Below are 15,707 nucleotides of genomic sequence, written 5' to 3'. Positions count from 1 at the left end.
TTATACTGATACAGCCACTTAAAAGTGCAATTGAATAATGATCCTGAGTACATGTATAGTCCATTCCTCTTCCTCTGTGAGATACATGTATGTGTGAGTTTAAATGCATATATCCTCTGCAGGTATAACTTGTGTAACTTGCTAAAATTATGCCCTATATTTGAAATGGTACAACTGCTGTTGTTAAACGATGCCCTTTTGATATTAACTTAGTAATGATGTCCTCCTTGCCCTACTAAGCAGCATCACTCTTCACTCAGTTTGTCAGTAGCATGGTAATGCCTTTCTGGTAATACCAAAAAATGAAATAGAGCATAAGATTTCCAGTGTACAAGTGTGTTTTGGGTTTGTGTGGCAAAGTTTTGGTAGCGGGTGGCTTCTGTGAGAAGATGCCAGAAGCTTCCCCCATGTCCGATAGAGCCAGTGCCAGCCGGCTCCAAGAAAGACCCACCGCTGGCCAAGGCTGAGCCAATCAGTGACAGTGGTAGCGCCTCTGTGATAACAGACTTAAGAAGGGGGAAAAAACCCTGCTGCACAACAGCAGCCAGAAGAGAGGAGTGAGAATATGTGAGAGAACCAACTCTGCAGCCACCAAGGTCAGTGAAGAAGGAGGGGGAGGAGGTGCTCCAGGCGCCAGAGCAGAGATTCCCCTGCAGCCCGTGGTGAAGACCATGGTGAGGCAGGCTGTCCCCCTGCAGCCCATGGAGGTCCATGGTGGAGCAGATATCCACCTGCAGCCCGTGGAGGACCCCATGCCAGAGCAGGTGGATGCACCCAAAGGAGGCTGTGACCCCGTGGGAAGCCCGCACTGGAGCAGGCTCCTGGAACCTGGAACCCTGTGGAGAGAAGCCCACGCTGGAGCAGGTTTGCTGGCAGGACCTGTGACCCCATGGAAAGGACCCATGCTGAAGCAGTCTGTTCCTGAAGGACTGCACCCTGTGGAAGGGACCCATGCTGGAGCAGTTCATGAAGAACTGTCTCCCGGGGGAGGGACCCCATGCTGGAGCAGGGGAAGAGTGTGAGGAGGAAGGAGTGGCAGAGACAACGTGTGATGAACTGACCGCAACCCCCATTCCCCATCCCCCTGTGCCCCTCGGGGGGAGGAGGTAGAGAAATCGGGAGTGAAGTTGAGCCCGGGAAGAAGGGAGGAGTGGGGGGAAGGTGTTTTAAGAATTTGGTTTTATTTGTCATTATCCTACTCTGACTTTTGGTAATAATTTAAATTAATTTCCCCAAGTTGAGTCTGTTTTGCCCGTGACGGTAATTGCTGTCCCTGTCCTTATCTCGACCCATGAGCCTTTCATCGTATTTTTCTCTCCCCCTGTCCAGCTGAGGAGGGGGAGTGATAGAGCCACTTGGTGGGCACCTGGTGGCCAGCCAAGGCAACCCACCACAAAGTGCATATCTATACTGTAGTACTTGCAGCCTGAAATTCTAACCACATTTCTCAGCCATGTTACTCATAATTTTTTATGCCAACTATTGCTCAATTTCAGTACTTACTATTATTTACTTCATTTTATCATCTTAATGCTTTTTTTTTGCATCTATATTTATGCATCTTAATGCATCTATATTTATTTGCATGTTCTATGCATATAGCCCAAGTTCCTATCCCATAAAAATAATTCTCATCATTCAGACATAATTTTTAAACTTGTGTAAACACAAAATATTTTTCATTTATAAGGTTGCTTCATTTGTAAGGTTTTTCATTTGAAGAAAATTTTATTTTTATTTTTTTTTTAATTGTACATGTTTTGTGTGTGTTTGTCTTGCATGTTTTGGGTTTTTTTTTAGTACGTACAAGTCATCCCATTCAGTATATCTGAGTAACCTCTTGGTTTTGTTGTCTTTTTTTTGGTATTCAGTTCTTTGCCATACCAGATCCACTGGGTACAGCAGACTTGTTCTCTTGTTAATTTGGTTCCTCACTGTGTGTCTGTAAAGTCAAGAGGAGCTTTGCTATGTGCAAGAGATGGACTTTTACTTGCAGTAGCTGTTAATCAAACTGATCCAAAGGTATGAATGACAGACAGTATGTCATTTAAGCTAATAGTTCAGTTTGAATGAAGTGGTAACAAGGATTTGATAACACATTTTTAGTAGCGATTTTTCAGCATTTGTATTGATACATGTGATTATATTCACATTGATATCCATAGCTAAGAAATTCTGCCACAACTTGTAATTTTTTGAATGCTGTTGTTCAGTTAAGAAATCCGTGTACGCTCCTCTCTTATTTCTAATCTCCAAGAAATACAATAATAAAGAAATTAAATTAAGTTATTGAACTGTATCTGGATGATTCTCAATCAAGCCTCAGCCTAAGATGTAGAGGAGGTTATGTTCCCACTTCATAATGTTATTCCTCCTAACAACTCAAAGGCCAAATCTCAGGCCAAATCTTGATGTAGTTTTTAGTGCTAATGACAGGGAATATGGACCAGCTTATTTAGTGTACCAGGATGGGATGATGCAGTCCTTCAAAGCTCCAGTTGTTATTCACCAAAAAGACTGGAGAAGAGTGATCTTATGTTATTTTGAGGGTTTTAGAAAAAGTTATGTTAAAAAGAGTATTGAATTATATTTTGAGTATATAATAATCTTTAATTGTTTTTCAAATGTAGACATAGGTATAGAAATCAATAAATACTCTAAATAGTAATAAATATTGAAGTGCAATGTCATTTTGATGTATAATAATGTTTCCAGTACATCAAATGTAATGCATAACTTGCTAATGGAAATTGTTTTTTACAATAATGACATTTTGATACAAACATTTATGTTTTCTTTACACATTTTCTTTCTAGGCAACCCAGATTTTGTTTTTAAACACACTATATTTTGTAACTGTTTCGGGTAGCCTTAAAGGTTGTAGTAGCAAGAATAGCATGGTCCCATCCAAGTTTATCAGGTCAGTAATTGATGTTGTTTCTGCTGCTGTTGTGGGTGTTTTGGTTTTGTGTTGGTTTTGGGGGTGGATTTTTTGGGGGTTTTGTTTGTTTGTTTTTTGTTGTTGGGGGGTTTTTTTAATTATCCTAACCTAAATAATACTTATTGAAATAATAAGAAAACACTTAAAGCTGTTTTTATTTTTCTTTAACTTCAGAAAGTTGCAACTGTAGCAAAATACTAGCATCTTGCAAGCATAAATAGTGTTATTCAGAGTGCTCATCCTGCAAAAATTTAGACACTTCCTTAAAATTCTGAATGGACCTATTGGGACAGTAGTGTGAGTGCTATCAAATGGTCATAAGTTATTTCTTCTCTATTCTGTTCATGTTTATTACATATGATAGTCACTTCTTTTTTTTGATGTATCTTTATTTTAGACAGCAGCACTCTTTTTGTCAAGACTCTAGTCAGTCTCTTGGTTCTTCAGCTTCTGAAAGTGATCTTATGAGACAGAGATTCTCTGTTGCTTCACATTCAAGATTACCCTACCTCGTTGTCTCTGATGGATACATGATAACAGTGCTTAGATTTCCTAATAACCTTTCACCATCAGGATTTATAAGATCCCTTTTGCTTGATTCAACCCAACGGCTTGAAAATATCCGTCAGAATTTGCTGAACTCCAAGGTAGGGTTATGAATTTTTTTGTAGGCTTTAAGTAAAAAACTTCATGTGTATAAAAATGCACAATTTTTAAACTGAGTACCTCAGTTCATTGTGAAATTTTTATAAATTCCTTTGAATTATAAAGTTGTTTTGAGAATAGTGTTGATCTGGAAAACAATGAATACACAGTTTTCTCTGAAATTTTATTCCTTTGATGTCTGGGTGACATTTCAGTAAAATGTAGTAAAGGGGACAGTTTAAACTGTCACTATATATTCTTTCTGGAACTGTAAAAGAATTTGGGATTTCTATATCTATAGAGTTGGTTCAGAGCATTGACAGGTATGCTACTCTGACCAACTCATCCTTTCAGAATGATGCAGAAAGGATTCTGTAAAACCCTTCTATCTTAGGCCACTACTGTTTTAGAGCAGTCAGCAGCAGTCCCAATGGTGCTGTGTGCATGTGTCCACTACATCTTCATTTAAGGTTGTCAATTAAGGCTTGCTAAAAGCTTTTTCATGTATTTTTCTGTCACTTCTAAATTGAGCTAAGTCTGGGAGAAGGGAAACCTTTGAAGGAAGAGGTCTTGCAACTGTCGCCAACCATGTTAAGTTCAGAATTTTTGTGTTTGCTGATGGAATACAACTTCTCTTCCCATTCAGTTTGTAGTTTGAATTTTTGGAGAAGTGAGATATGATGGTATTCATGCATAAGCTAGAAGAGCAGGCAAGGATTTGAGGATTGAGAGAGATATGTTACTTGAAGAGTGCAGGAAAGTCCTACATACTGGCAAACTTGTAGGATCATTTGAGGGATCAAGCAAGCAGATTCTTGCAGCATGAAGCAAAATAAAGTTGTCTGGTGCTGAGAAAATTCTGCATTCCCAAAGCATGGTCAATTGATAGTTTGTTTCTGTGCAACAGATGCCTACTGACCTGTTCTTCCTTTCTGTCTGGGACTTTTAAACTGAAGCTTTTTACAGAGGGGACCAGTTTCCTTGTTTTGTTTAGAAAGTGTCTGGTTTGATCTTGCTATAGACAAATAATATGTTTTGTGTTATTGTTATTTCTTTTAGTCTAAAGGGAGACATCTGTGTTTACAATCACTGTTGTCTTCAAAAGGTAGTCTTTTAAAACACACTCAAAACCAAAGTTCCATCTTTTCCACCATTCCAAGATTCCTGGAAGAGGACACAACAGAAATGAGTGAGAAAACCATGGACTTACTGGTACTTAGTAGCATTTTTCCACTTATAATTATGCAAAAGATTTAATCTTAAAGTACTCTATATGTAAAGAATATTTTTTCCCCCAAATAATATTTTAGGTATATTTGCTCTTAATAGGTATATTTAAAGTAATTAAATATCGGTTAAGTTCTCATTTTCTTTATAGGTGTAAGGAATATGGTTATTTTTCTCAATTGATACTTGATTTTTGTTTTTGAACATCGTATTTCTTTCAGCAATGGATTAACTTTTTGAAAAATATGTAGTCATGTACATATACATCAGTTTATTGTAGTTTAAGACTTTAGCTTCACTGTATAATAAAATGTAACATTACTAAATATACAGGGGCTGCAAAATATATTAATTACTGTCTTTTACTGGCATTCAAGAGCCAGTCTGGGCACGTGGCAAAGCTGACATTACAAACTTTAAAACTGATGCTTATACAGCAACAAGATCAGTTATTCTCAAAAAACCTTTTGGCATGCTTCTGTCTTTTGAAGATGGTTTCTCACACGCTAAGTAGCATGTGTGTACTACAGTATGAGAATTTTTTTTGCATCTCATGATGGTAATAGTCTCGTGGAACTTGACTCCCTCACTGTGCCTATTTTCCTAGTTCTTGATGAGAGTACTACTCAGCAATTCAGCTCACTGAATTCTCTGTTTAAGAGAGCCTTCTCGAGCAGTAAACCATGATGAAAAAAAAAGGTATGAATGATCTTTGCATGGGAGGGAAAAATGTTGGAACAACTATTTTATTTTTCAGTTATACAGTAATTATACACAACATCCTTTTGTTTCTTTTCTGTGCCATACTCTATGGAAAAGTGTGATAATCTAATAAAGCATGCAGATTAGGTCTCAGACCTGTAGTTGAATATAGTTCAATTATGGTGACTTGGCTAATTACTGCCAATCTTCAGAGATAATTGGTGGGTTAACAGCTCACACCAGGTCTGGTAGTGCAGCATCAATCCAGGTATTACAGTTTAAGATGTATTTACTGCCTCTTGCTCATTCCACTCCTTTCCATGCAGAAGTTCTACACTCTATGGAGCCAAGAGGCTGCTCATATGCAATATATCTACAATGTCAATTTATTCAGCAAAGTTTGCGCTTGATTATGGGTATGGTGTCCTGGAGCAATAAGAAAAACCTCAGTGTGTGGAAATATTAAACTATCAGAGATATTTCTTCTTTGATGATATACACATAAACTTGAAAGCAGCCTAAACTGAAGTGTGCTATTTGACTATTGGGAAAATACATTACTATCACTTGAGTGTTTCTCCACTGCAGAATGCAAATTATGACTATTTTAATTTAATAGTGACTTAACAATTTAAAAAAAAGGGGGGTATTCAAAGTCATCTTCTCTCAGATGCTCAAAACAGATTTAGCTGTGACAATAGAAATTTGCTGGAGACTGACATATTTTACTCTGCTTTTCGTAAATCTAATACTGAAGTAAGTGTGTGTGTGTGTTTGCACATGTAAAACTGTAACTATGTAGAGCTTTTAAGTTGTTGTATATTTGATTTTTAAAGGTGAGAAGTTCCTTTTAGGCTCATACAGAGAATCTGTGCATATTTGGAAAAGATCTCTTTGTGAAATCAAGGCAAAAGGTAAGGGATAAAATCTTTCTTTTTTGGGGGGGGTGAGGTGTTGAAGTTGTAAAATCACTTTATGTAGTTATTTGTGACTCTCTGTTTGCCCTTCAGAAAAAGGGGGCAAGATACATAAATGATGCATATTTGAAATTAAGCTGGAATTTGAATAGAGACCAGTGAAAACTTAAATCTGATTGCTCCCTGAGAAAATTGCATGCATTTCTATGTTGATATCAGAGTTTTATTGTGAAATACTTGGTACAGAAAGGTTTAAGTATATTTCTGAGCAAGAAAGAGACAATGAAAAACAGATGAACAAAAATCAATTCCTTTAGTAGCTGTAAAATCAAAAGACTTAGTGTTTGGGGAGTAACAAAAAATAATTTGTGACAGGAGTTTATTTAGGTGTTGATTTGAAACAGATATTCCAGAGTCTCTTCCCAAGCATCATGAGAAAAAAACCTTCTAGTTATTGTGCTGAGGAATAACTCATGCAGAAAGAATTCAGGATATTGGAAGTTTGGTGGATGTCTAAGCAATTTCATTGCGTTCTAGGCATCCCTTCTTTGAAGGCTAGGCTTCCTTGAGCTGTCCTGTCTTTGCATCTTAACAATTATATGCTATATTGATTTGAAAACTGCCAGATCTGTAGAAGCAAAATTGTTGTGGATGAGCATTAACTCAGTAATAACTTGTAGGTTTAAGGAGGATCATATTTCCCAAAATAGCTGCTCCTCAGTTCTACTCCTTCTCATAGTATATGTTTACATAGATGTGTTTCTGAAGAGGAACTAGTACTTTCAAACCTGCTGTGTGTGTTTTTGTGTTTATTGTTTCTTTTCCAAATGGACTTCTACCCTTTTTTTCTCTTTTAATGCAGGGGGAAAAAGAACATGTTTTCTTCAGAGTAGATATTATCTTGAAATATTATTTTGACACCTGTATCAATATAACTTGTGTGAGTGTCATGGTTTAACCCCAGCTGGCAACTAAGCACCACACAGCTGCTTGCTCACTCCCCGCTCCAGTGGGATGGGGGAGAGAATCAGAAGAGTAAAAGTGAGAACACTTATGGGTTGAGATAAAGACAGTTTAATAACTGAAATAAAATAATAATAATAATAAATTCTAATGAAAAGGAAAATAACAAAAAGAGAGAGAAATAAAACCCAAGAAAGACAAGTGATGCAAATGAAAACCAATTGCTCACCGCCAACCGGCCGATACCCAGCCTGTCCTCGAGCAGCGGCCCTCCGGCCAGCTTTCCCCCAGTTTATATACTGAGCATGACATCATATGGTCTGGAATAGCCCTTTGGCCAGTTTGGGTCAGCTGTCCTGGCTGTGCCCCCTCCACGCTTATTGTGTAGCTCCAGCCTTCTCAGTTGGTAGAGCATGAGAAGCTGAAAAGTCCTTGACCAGTGTAAGCATTACTTAGCCACAACTAAAACATCAGTGTGTTATCAACATTATTCTCATACTAAAATCCAAAACACAGCACTATACCCGCTACTAGAAAGAAAATTAACTCTATCCCAGCCAAAACCAGGACAATATCCACCCCTTATTCTATGCCATCTACGTCATGCCCAGGTCCCACACTTTCCAATACATACCAATTAATCACCACCACTTTTCCTGTCTCTTGATATATACACACAGATATAATTCCCTTGGTCTATGGGCCATCCCTCTAAAATGTCCATTGAGTTCATTTAGTCCATGACTTTGGGCTCCATCTGTCATAACAGTCCTTCAGGGCAGGAGAGATGGTGTGTGGTGTTGGATTGTTGCATGCTGAAGCCAGTTCTGGTTCCATCACTGCTGCACTTGTCTGGTTCTGTCATCGCTGCACTTTCCTCAGTTTTCACCAAAGCTCATTCTTCATTAATTTGGGTGATTCTTACTGTGATACCATTCATATGGCATATAGCAACCATAGTAGCGATGACATACAGTATTATATAGCAATTAACATCGTACAATTCAAATCATGAACTATTCTCACCCAAAATCAAATCCCCACAGCAGACTTCCCCATCCTTCCGCATCACCAACCAAGTGCACCCAGGTCCTTGAGCAAAAGCAATCCCACGAATGGGCTTGCCTTTGCCTGAGGCAGGAGTAACCCAGACTGTCTTCCCCAGCATGTTTTTTATGTGCACTACAGGGACCTTATCCCCCTCCACAGTACATAAAAGTTTGGATTGGGCAGGGCCAGCTCGATTGGCAGATCCCCTAGTGGTGACTAACCAGGTGGCCTTTGCTAAATGTGTATCCCAGTGTTTGAATGTCCCAGCACCCATTGCTCCCAGTGTAGTCTTTAACAGTCCATTGTATCGTTCGATTTTCCCGGAGGCTGGTGCATGGTAGGGGATGTGATATACCCACTCAATGCCGTGCTCTTTGGCCCAGGTGTCTATGAGGTTGTTTCGGAAATGAGTCCCGTTGTCTGACTCAATTCTCTCTGGGGTGCCATGTCGCCATAGGACTTGCTTTTCAAGGCCCAGGACAGTGTTCCGGGCAGTGGCATGGGGCACAGGATATGTTTCCAGCCATCCGGTGGTTGCTTCCACCATTGTAAGCACATGGCGCTTGCCTTGGTGGGGTTGTGGGAGTGTGATAGAATCGATCTGCCAGGCCTCCCCATATTGATATGTCAGCCATCGCCCTCCATACCACAGAGGCTTTAACCACTTGGCTTGCTTGATTGCAGCACATTTCACATTCCTGGATAACCTGTGCAATAGTGTCCATGGTCAAGTCCACCCCTCGATCACGAGCCCATCTATATGTTGCATCTCTTCCTTGATGGCCTGAGGTGTCATGGGCCCACTGAGCTATAAATAGCACCCTGGTGCTTTCTGCCAGAGGCTCCAGGTAGGGCCATTCTCCCCGGCTGCAGTGTAGAGCACATTTACATCTTGCCCTGCCTGGACTGGCCCAAGGGCTACTGCATGAACTATCTCCCGTTTAATTTGTTCAAAGGCTTCTCGTTGCTCAGGGCCCCATTTGAAATCATTCTTCTTCCAGGTCACTTGGTAGAGAGGGCTTACGATCAGACTGTAATTTGGAATATGCATCCTCCAAAAACCCACAGCACCCAAGAAAGCTTGTGTTTCCTTTTTGCTAGTTGGTGGAGACATGGCTGTTATTTTGTTGATCACATCCATTGGGATCTGACGACGTCCATCTTGCCATCTTATTCCTAAAAACTGGATCTCCTGTGCAGGTCCCTTGACCTTACTTTGTTTTATGGCAAAACCAGCTTTCAGGAGGATCTGGACTATTTTCTTCCCTTTCTCAAAAACTTATTCTGCTGTATTGCCCCACACGATGATGTCATCAATGTATTGCAGATGTTCTGGAGCTTCACCCTGTTCCAGTGCAGTCTGGATCAGTCCATGGCAAATGGTAGGGCTGTGTTTCCACCCCTGGGGCAGTCGATTCCAGGTGTACTGGACGCCCCTCCAAGTGAAAGCAAACTGTGGCCTGCACTCTGCTGCCAAAGGGATTGAGAAGAACGCATTAGCGATATCACTTGTGGCATAGCATTTGGCTGCTTTTGACTCCAGTTCATATTGAAGTTCCAGCATGTCCGGCACGGCAGCACTCAGCAGTGGCGTGACTTCATTCAGGCCACGATAGCCTACTGTTGGTCTCCACTCTCCATTAGACTTTCTCACTGGCCATATGGGACTGTTGAAGGGTGAGCGAGTCTTACTGATCACTCCTTGGCTCTCCAGTCGATGAATCAGCTTATGGATGGGAATCAGGGAGTCTCAGTTGGTGCGATATTGCCTCCGGTGCACCGTTGTGGTAGCAGTCGGCACCTGTTGTTCTTCAACCCTCAGCAACCCCACAACAGAAGGGTCCTCTGAGAGACCGGGCAGGGTAGACAGCTGTTTAATTTCCTCCGTCTCCAAGGCAGCTATACCAAAAGCCCACCGGTACCCTTTTGGGTCCTTGAAATACCCTCTCCTGAGGTAGTCTGTGCCAAGGATGCACGGAGCCTCTGGGCCAGGCACAATGGGGGCCTTTTGCCACTCATTCCCAGTTAGGCTCACTTTGGCCTCCAATACAGTCAGCTGTTGGGATCCCCCTGTCACTCCAGAAATACAGATGGGTTCTGCCCCTGTATAGCTTGATGGCATTAGGGTGCACTGTGCACCGGTGTCCACTAGAGCCTTCTACTCCTGTGGGTCTGATGTGCCAGGCCATCGAATCCACACAGTCCAGTAAACCCGCTTGTCCCTTTCCTCCACCTGGCTGGAGGCAGGGCCCCTCTAGTCCTGGTCATGGTATTCATTACCTACTTCTTGTACATATGAGTCAGAAGTCCCTTCATTAAAATCAGGAGTAAGATCAGCCCTTTTACTCTGTCTGGGGAACTGTCCACTGGAAACCGGAGCAGCAATTTTCCTGGAAGAACCTCCTTTGGTGATTGTTTTTCCTTGCAACTCACGTACCCGTGCCTCTAGGGTTGAGGTAGGTTTTCCATCCCATTTCCTCATGTCCTCTCCGTGGTCACGCAGGTAAAACCACAGGGTGCCCCGTGGTGTGCACCCTCTATATCCTCTCTCTTGAGCAGAGGAATGCTGACTCCTAATAGCTGAGATGATAGATATTGGTCCATACAGGTGGGGAGTAGGACATATGCTATTTGAATTGTTGGACCTCCCGGGACAGTTTCTCCACAGCTGAGACGAAGGAGGAAGAGAGACTTTCTTAGTATTCCTGGAGTTGGCCAGCCAATTCATTCACTGTTGGTCCTTCTCCATCTTTCCAGGTCAGTACTGCCAATGAGTTGGCATATAACGCTGGTGTGCTCCATACAAACTTCCGCCACATGGGTCATGTGCACTGGACTTCATCTGGATCTTTGGGTAACTGCTCGTTGTCCAGGTCACCATAGGTCACCTCCAACACGGCTAATTCCCTCAGGTACTGGATACCTCTCTCCATGGTGGTCCACTTGCCTGGGCGATATACAACATCTTCCTTGAAGGGATATCTTTCCTTCATAGCTGACAGGAGTTGCCTCCAGAGGCTGAGGGCTGGTGCCCCTTTTCCAATCGCTTTGTCAATGCCCCCTTCCCTAGAAAGGGATCCCAGCTGTTTGGCTTCCCTACCCTCTAATTCCAGGCTACTGTCCCCACTATCCCAGCACTGGAGCAGCCAGGTGACAATGTGCTCGCCTGGGCGACGGCTAAAATCTTTTCGCATATCTCGCAGCTCACTCAGGGATAGGGATCAGGTGGTTTCCATCTCATTTATAAGTTCTTCCTCTCCCTCCGAGGAAGAGGAGGAACCCTCCCGCTGAGTTCTTCCTCCGAGGGAAGTGGGGAATTTATTCTTCTTTCTCCTCCTGTTCTTGTGATGGCCCTGCTTTAGAGTAGTCTGCCTCCTCGCTGGCGGGACAGTATGCTTCTTCCTCTTCCTCCCTCTTAGGGGGAGCTTCCTCATCCGTTTCTAAACAAGCTGTCTTCCGCTTCCAGGATTTCCTCTTGCGTATGGTGGCAACTGATACTGGCATTGGCTTGTTCTGTGGTTCAGATGCAGTGCCTGTTGCCGGGGTTGGAGTAGCCGTGGTGCCTGTCACTTTTTCGTCAGATCCAGAGACCTTCTCTTCCCCTTGAGGTAAGAACAGTGTTGAACACGGCTCGGTAGGCATGGGCCAGGCCCCAGCACGTTGCAGTGATTTGTGTCTTTCTGGAGTTGCCAGGGTGACAGCATACTTTTTCCAAATATTCTACTAATTTTTCAGGTTTCTGCGCTTGTTCAGGGGTGAAGTTCAAAACACTGGAGGTGCTCACCATCCTAGGTATTTGCCCACACACCGTGCCACTCATAACTATCCAGCCTCGGGGCAGATCTCTGGATGATATTCTTAAATAGTTGTTTAACCTTAAACAAGGCCTGAAACACGTTCAGGAGCCATAGCAATAGGAACATGCTGGTTTGAACATCCCAAGGATATTCAGAATTCTCAAGAGCTATTGTAATCAGACTGGAGGAGAAGGGGAAGGTGAAGGAAGGTGTCTCCCCCACAGATTGGCTCTCCGAGGAGAAAATGTAAAAAGTGTAATTATTAATAGTTTCAGAGAGATGGCTCCCAAAGTACAGGAATGACAGAAGTGCTGAGTAGAATCTCATGACCAAGAATTTTATCATATCATAAGCCAGCGTTACATAGTACAGCAAAGCGATAACTTTAATCCATCTCCCAGAGGTGATAAACAGCACCACAGGGAGTGCACATGGCAGGTAAGCTGTTACGTAACACAACTCTGAGAACAAGCACATCTCCGAGAGCAAATGAATCAACATTGTGGCCAGTGACTATTAAACTAACATAATGAATGCTTATAACAAATTTGTTTTAACGCGCTTTGGTCAGATCTGTTATTATCTTGAACCCTTCGAGCCCCACGTTGGGTGCAAAAAAGGACTGTTGTGGTTTAACCCCAGTCGGCAACCAAGCACCACACAGGCAGGCACTTGCTCACTCCCCCACCCGCCCCGGTGGGATGAGGGAGAGAATCGGAAAAGTAAAAGTAAGAAAACTCGTGAGTTCAGATAAGAACAGTTTAATAATTGAAATAAAGTAATAGTAATAATAAATTCTGATGAAAAGGAAAATAACAAAAAGAGAGAGAAATAAAACCCAAGAAAGATAAGTGATGCAAATGAAAACCAATTGCTCACTACCAACCAACAGATGCCCAGCCTGTCCTCGAGCAGTGGCCCCACTGGCCAGCTTTTCCCCAGTTTCTATACTGGGCATGAGGCCATATGGTATGGAATAGCCCTTTGGGCAGTGTGGGTCAGCTGTCCTGGCTGTGCCCCCTCCCAGCTTCTTGTGCACCTGGCAGAGCAGGGGAAGCTGAAAAGTCCTTGACCAGTGTAAACACCACTTAGCAACAACTAACACATCAGCGTGTTATCAACATTATTCTCATCCTAAATCCAAATCACAGCCCTATACCAGCTACTAGGAAGAAAATTAACTCTATCCCAGCTGAAACCAGGACAGTGAGGCTCAGGGACTCTGTGATTATTTGGTAGGAGAGATTCTGAAGTGATCACAGATCTCAATGAGGCAAAATGTTTCTGATATGTTTATATTGCATAAAAGTATGATAACGTATGTTGATATTGCTTGAATAACCTAGTATCTAATTTCTGTGCCATCACACATGAACTTGTCACCATGCTTTTCTCTTTACACTGGACTGAAGTCTGTTTTCAGTGACTTTAAAGATCTTTTTCTGATCCTCAGATGTTCTTTCAGCTGCACTTGTTGGAGTAAGCATTTAGAGAACTTTCATTGTATAATTAATAGTGAAAGCATGGCCTCTTAAATGTTTTTAGATTCAAATCTGCTCAAGGAAAGACTTTGGATAAGAAAAATAAGGGAGAAATGATGTGATTTCATTTTGTATTGATCTAACATTTTTTTTATGATACAATGTGATAAAATAATTTATTTTTTTAGATTGGTCACCAATCCTAAATTGATAGTAGGATTTTTTTTTTTTGCAGATGCTTGTAACTTTTTCTATTAAGTCAGAGTATGAAATTTAAATTTTCAGATTTAAACAGTTTTTTTGACTCAGCACTAATCTGAATTTAGATACTAGACATCCATCTCTAGTTATTAAAAACCTAGTATAAAAGTCTTTTAATATTAATATAATGTGTAATTACTGTAAAAGATTAAGCTCTGTAAGTCCTGAATGGTTGTCAAAAGATTAAGTAATACCATAGTTTCCTTGTTTTTAAAAAAATGTTTTATAATCTGTGATTAAACAATTTTTGCATTCAAATTTAAGATACTTTTCCTCATAATTTTTAATTTGACATCTGTTTTGGGGTTGTTTTTGTGGGTTGGTGGTTTTTGTTTTGTTTTTTTTTTTTAGATACCAAGGATTCTCAGTATGAACTATGAATGGTAACAGATATTTATACTGAAACTGCTATGGCTGTTATTCGCTCCATGGCACGATTCATGGCTGCTTATTTCACAAATCAGCTGCTCTATATCTTTCCCCCGCACAACGTTGACATCCTGCATCCACTTTGCATCAAACAAAGTATTCTGTTTAAAAGCAGTTTAATTTGTTGTGCTTAACCCATAATTTTTTTTACATGTATATTAATGCTGTCTATTATGCTTTAACTGCGTGATTTATGGCTTCAGCATCATTAGTTGTAAAGATAAAGTAACTTTTTCCAGATATTTTTGTTGAGAAGTGTATGTATCTGTGTGTGAGATTAATGTTTTGCATCTCTTGATTATGGAAAATATTTTTGGTATTTAAAGTTAATAGTTTGATGTGTGCAATTTAATTATGTCATTCATATATTGATTTTTTTTTTTTTTGTCCTCTACTTCCCCCCCCCCCGCCCTGCTTTGAGGTTAGTGATTGAAATTTGATATCCAGGTAAAAGAATGCTGTATTTTTTTCTCCCAAATTAAGCAACATTAGAACTTCATGGTTCTTGCACTACTTTTGCCTAGACATGTGGCTCTGACTTTGATCCTCTCAAAAGTGGAAGAAAAGCAGTGCTTAAAAAAATATTTGAATTGGATCTGTGATATGGTGTGATGCAAACTGAAAAGCCAGAGGAAAGCATTTTTTGCTTATTCAACAATTGGACTCTTGGAAGCCAAAATGCTTCAGACACCATATAATCGCAACAAGTGGGAATGTCAAGCTGGTTTGTTATTGAACCCAAGTAAGTCCTGCTTTCAACATTTTTCTAAGAATGAGTATTTATCACAATGGGTAGTTTATCTATTTTCTGTAAGAGATTCTGTTTAAAGATTTCCTTTGTTAGGAAATTTTTTATTTCTGAGTTAGTTTTTCAAAGTGATTTAATGTCCACAGGAATAAAGAATTATTTTGGAAGTATTATAAATACTCTACTAGTAAGTTGATATTATAATGCTAGATATGTCTCTACAATATCAACTTATTTTGATTGCTTAGATTTTCTGAAAGTATCTGAGTGCATCAATTGTTTTTAACATTTCTGTACTACAACATGCACTGGTATATATTTCTTCATGGTCTTTTGGATGTTTAATCAGACAACTTTCCAGATAAAACCTACAAACTAAGACTTTGATTTTAATACTTGCATTAGTCAAAGATCTATGTACATGGTGAGAGTCTTGGAAAAATTGTGTTGCACAAGCTGGATTAGTGTGAATATTTCCGTAAATAATGTAATTGCCTCAACAGTAAACAGAAATGGTGGGAGAAGCAGAGAACTCCTTAGAGTTAA

The 15,707-nt window shown here is 40.6% G+C and overlaps 1 protein-coding gene across 1 annotated transcript in view; it reads left to right on the top strand.

The window, feature by feature from the left end:
* The window catches only part of CPLANE1 (ciliogenesis and planar polarity effector complex subunit 1), a 56,919-nt gene that overhangs the window by 4,183 nt on the left and 37,029 nt on the right, over positions 1 to 15,707 (top strand). Inside the window, 8 exon segments of the mRNA XM_072860898.1 lie at positions 1,872 to 2,022; positions 2,817 to 3,068; positions 3,310 to 3,588; positions 4,646 to 4,805; positions 6,352 to 6,429; positions 7,295 to 7,376; positions 13,450 to 13,527; positions 14,328 to 14,509. Coding sequence (XP_072716999.1) covers positions 1,872 to 2,022; positions 2,817 to 3,068; positions 3,310 to 3,588; positions 4,646 to 4,805; positions 6,352 to 6,429; positions 7,295 to 7,376; positions 13,450 to 13,527; positions 14,328 to 14,509 — 1,262 coding nt within the window.

This window comes from Ciconia boyciana, chromosome 4 (assembly GCF_034638445.1).
Source record: "Ciconia boyciana chromosome 4, ASM3463844v1, whole genome shotgun sequence".
NCBI classification, from domain to species: Eukaryota; Metazoa; Chordata; class Aves; order Ciconiiformes; family Ciconiidae; genus Ciconia; species Ciconia boyciana.
This window is presented reverse-complemented; position numbering and strand designations above follow the sequence as displayed.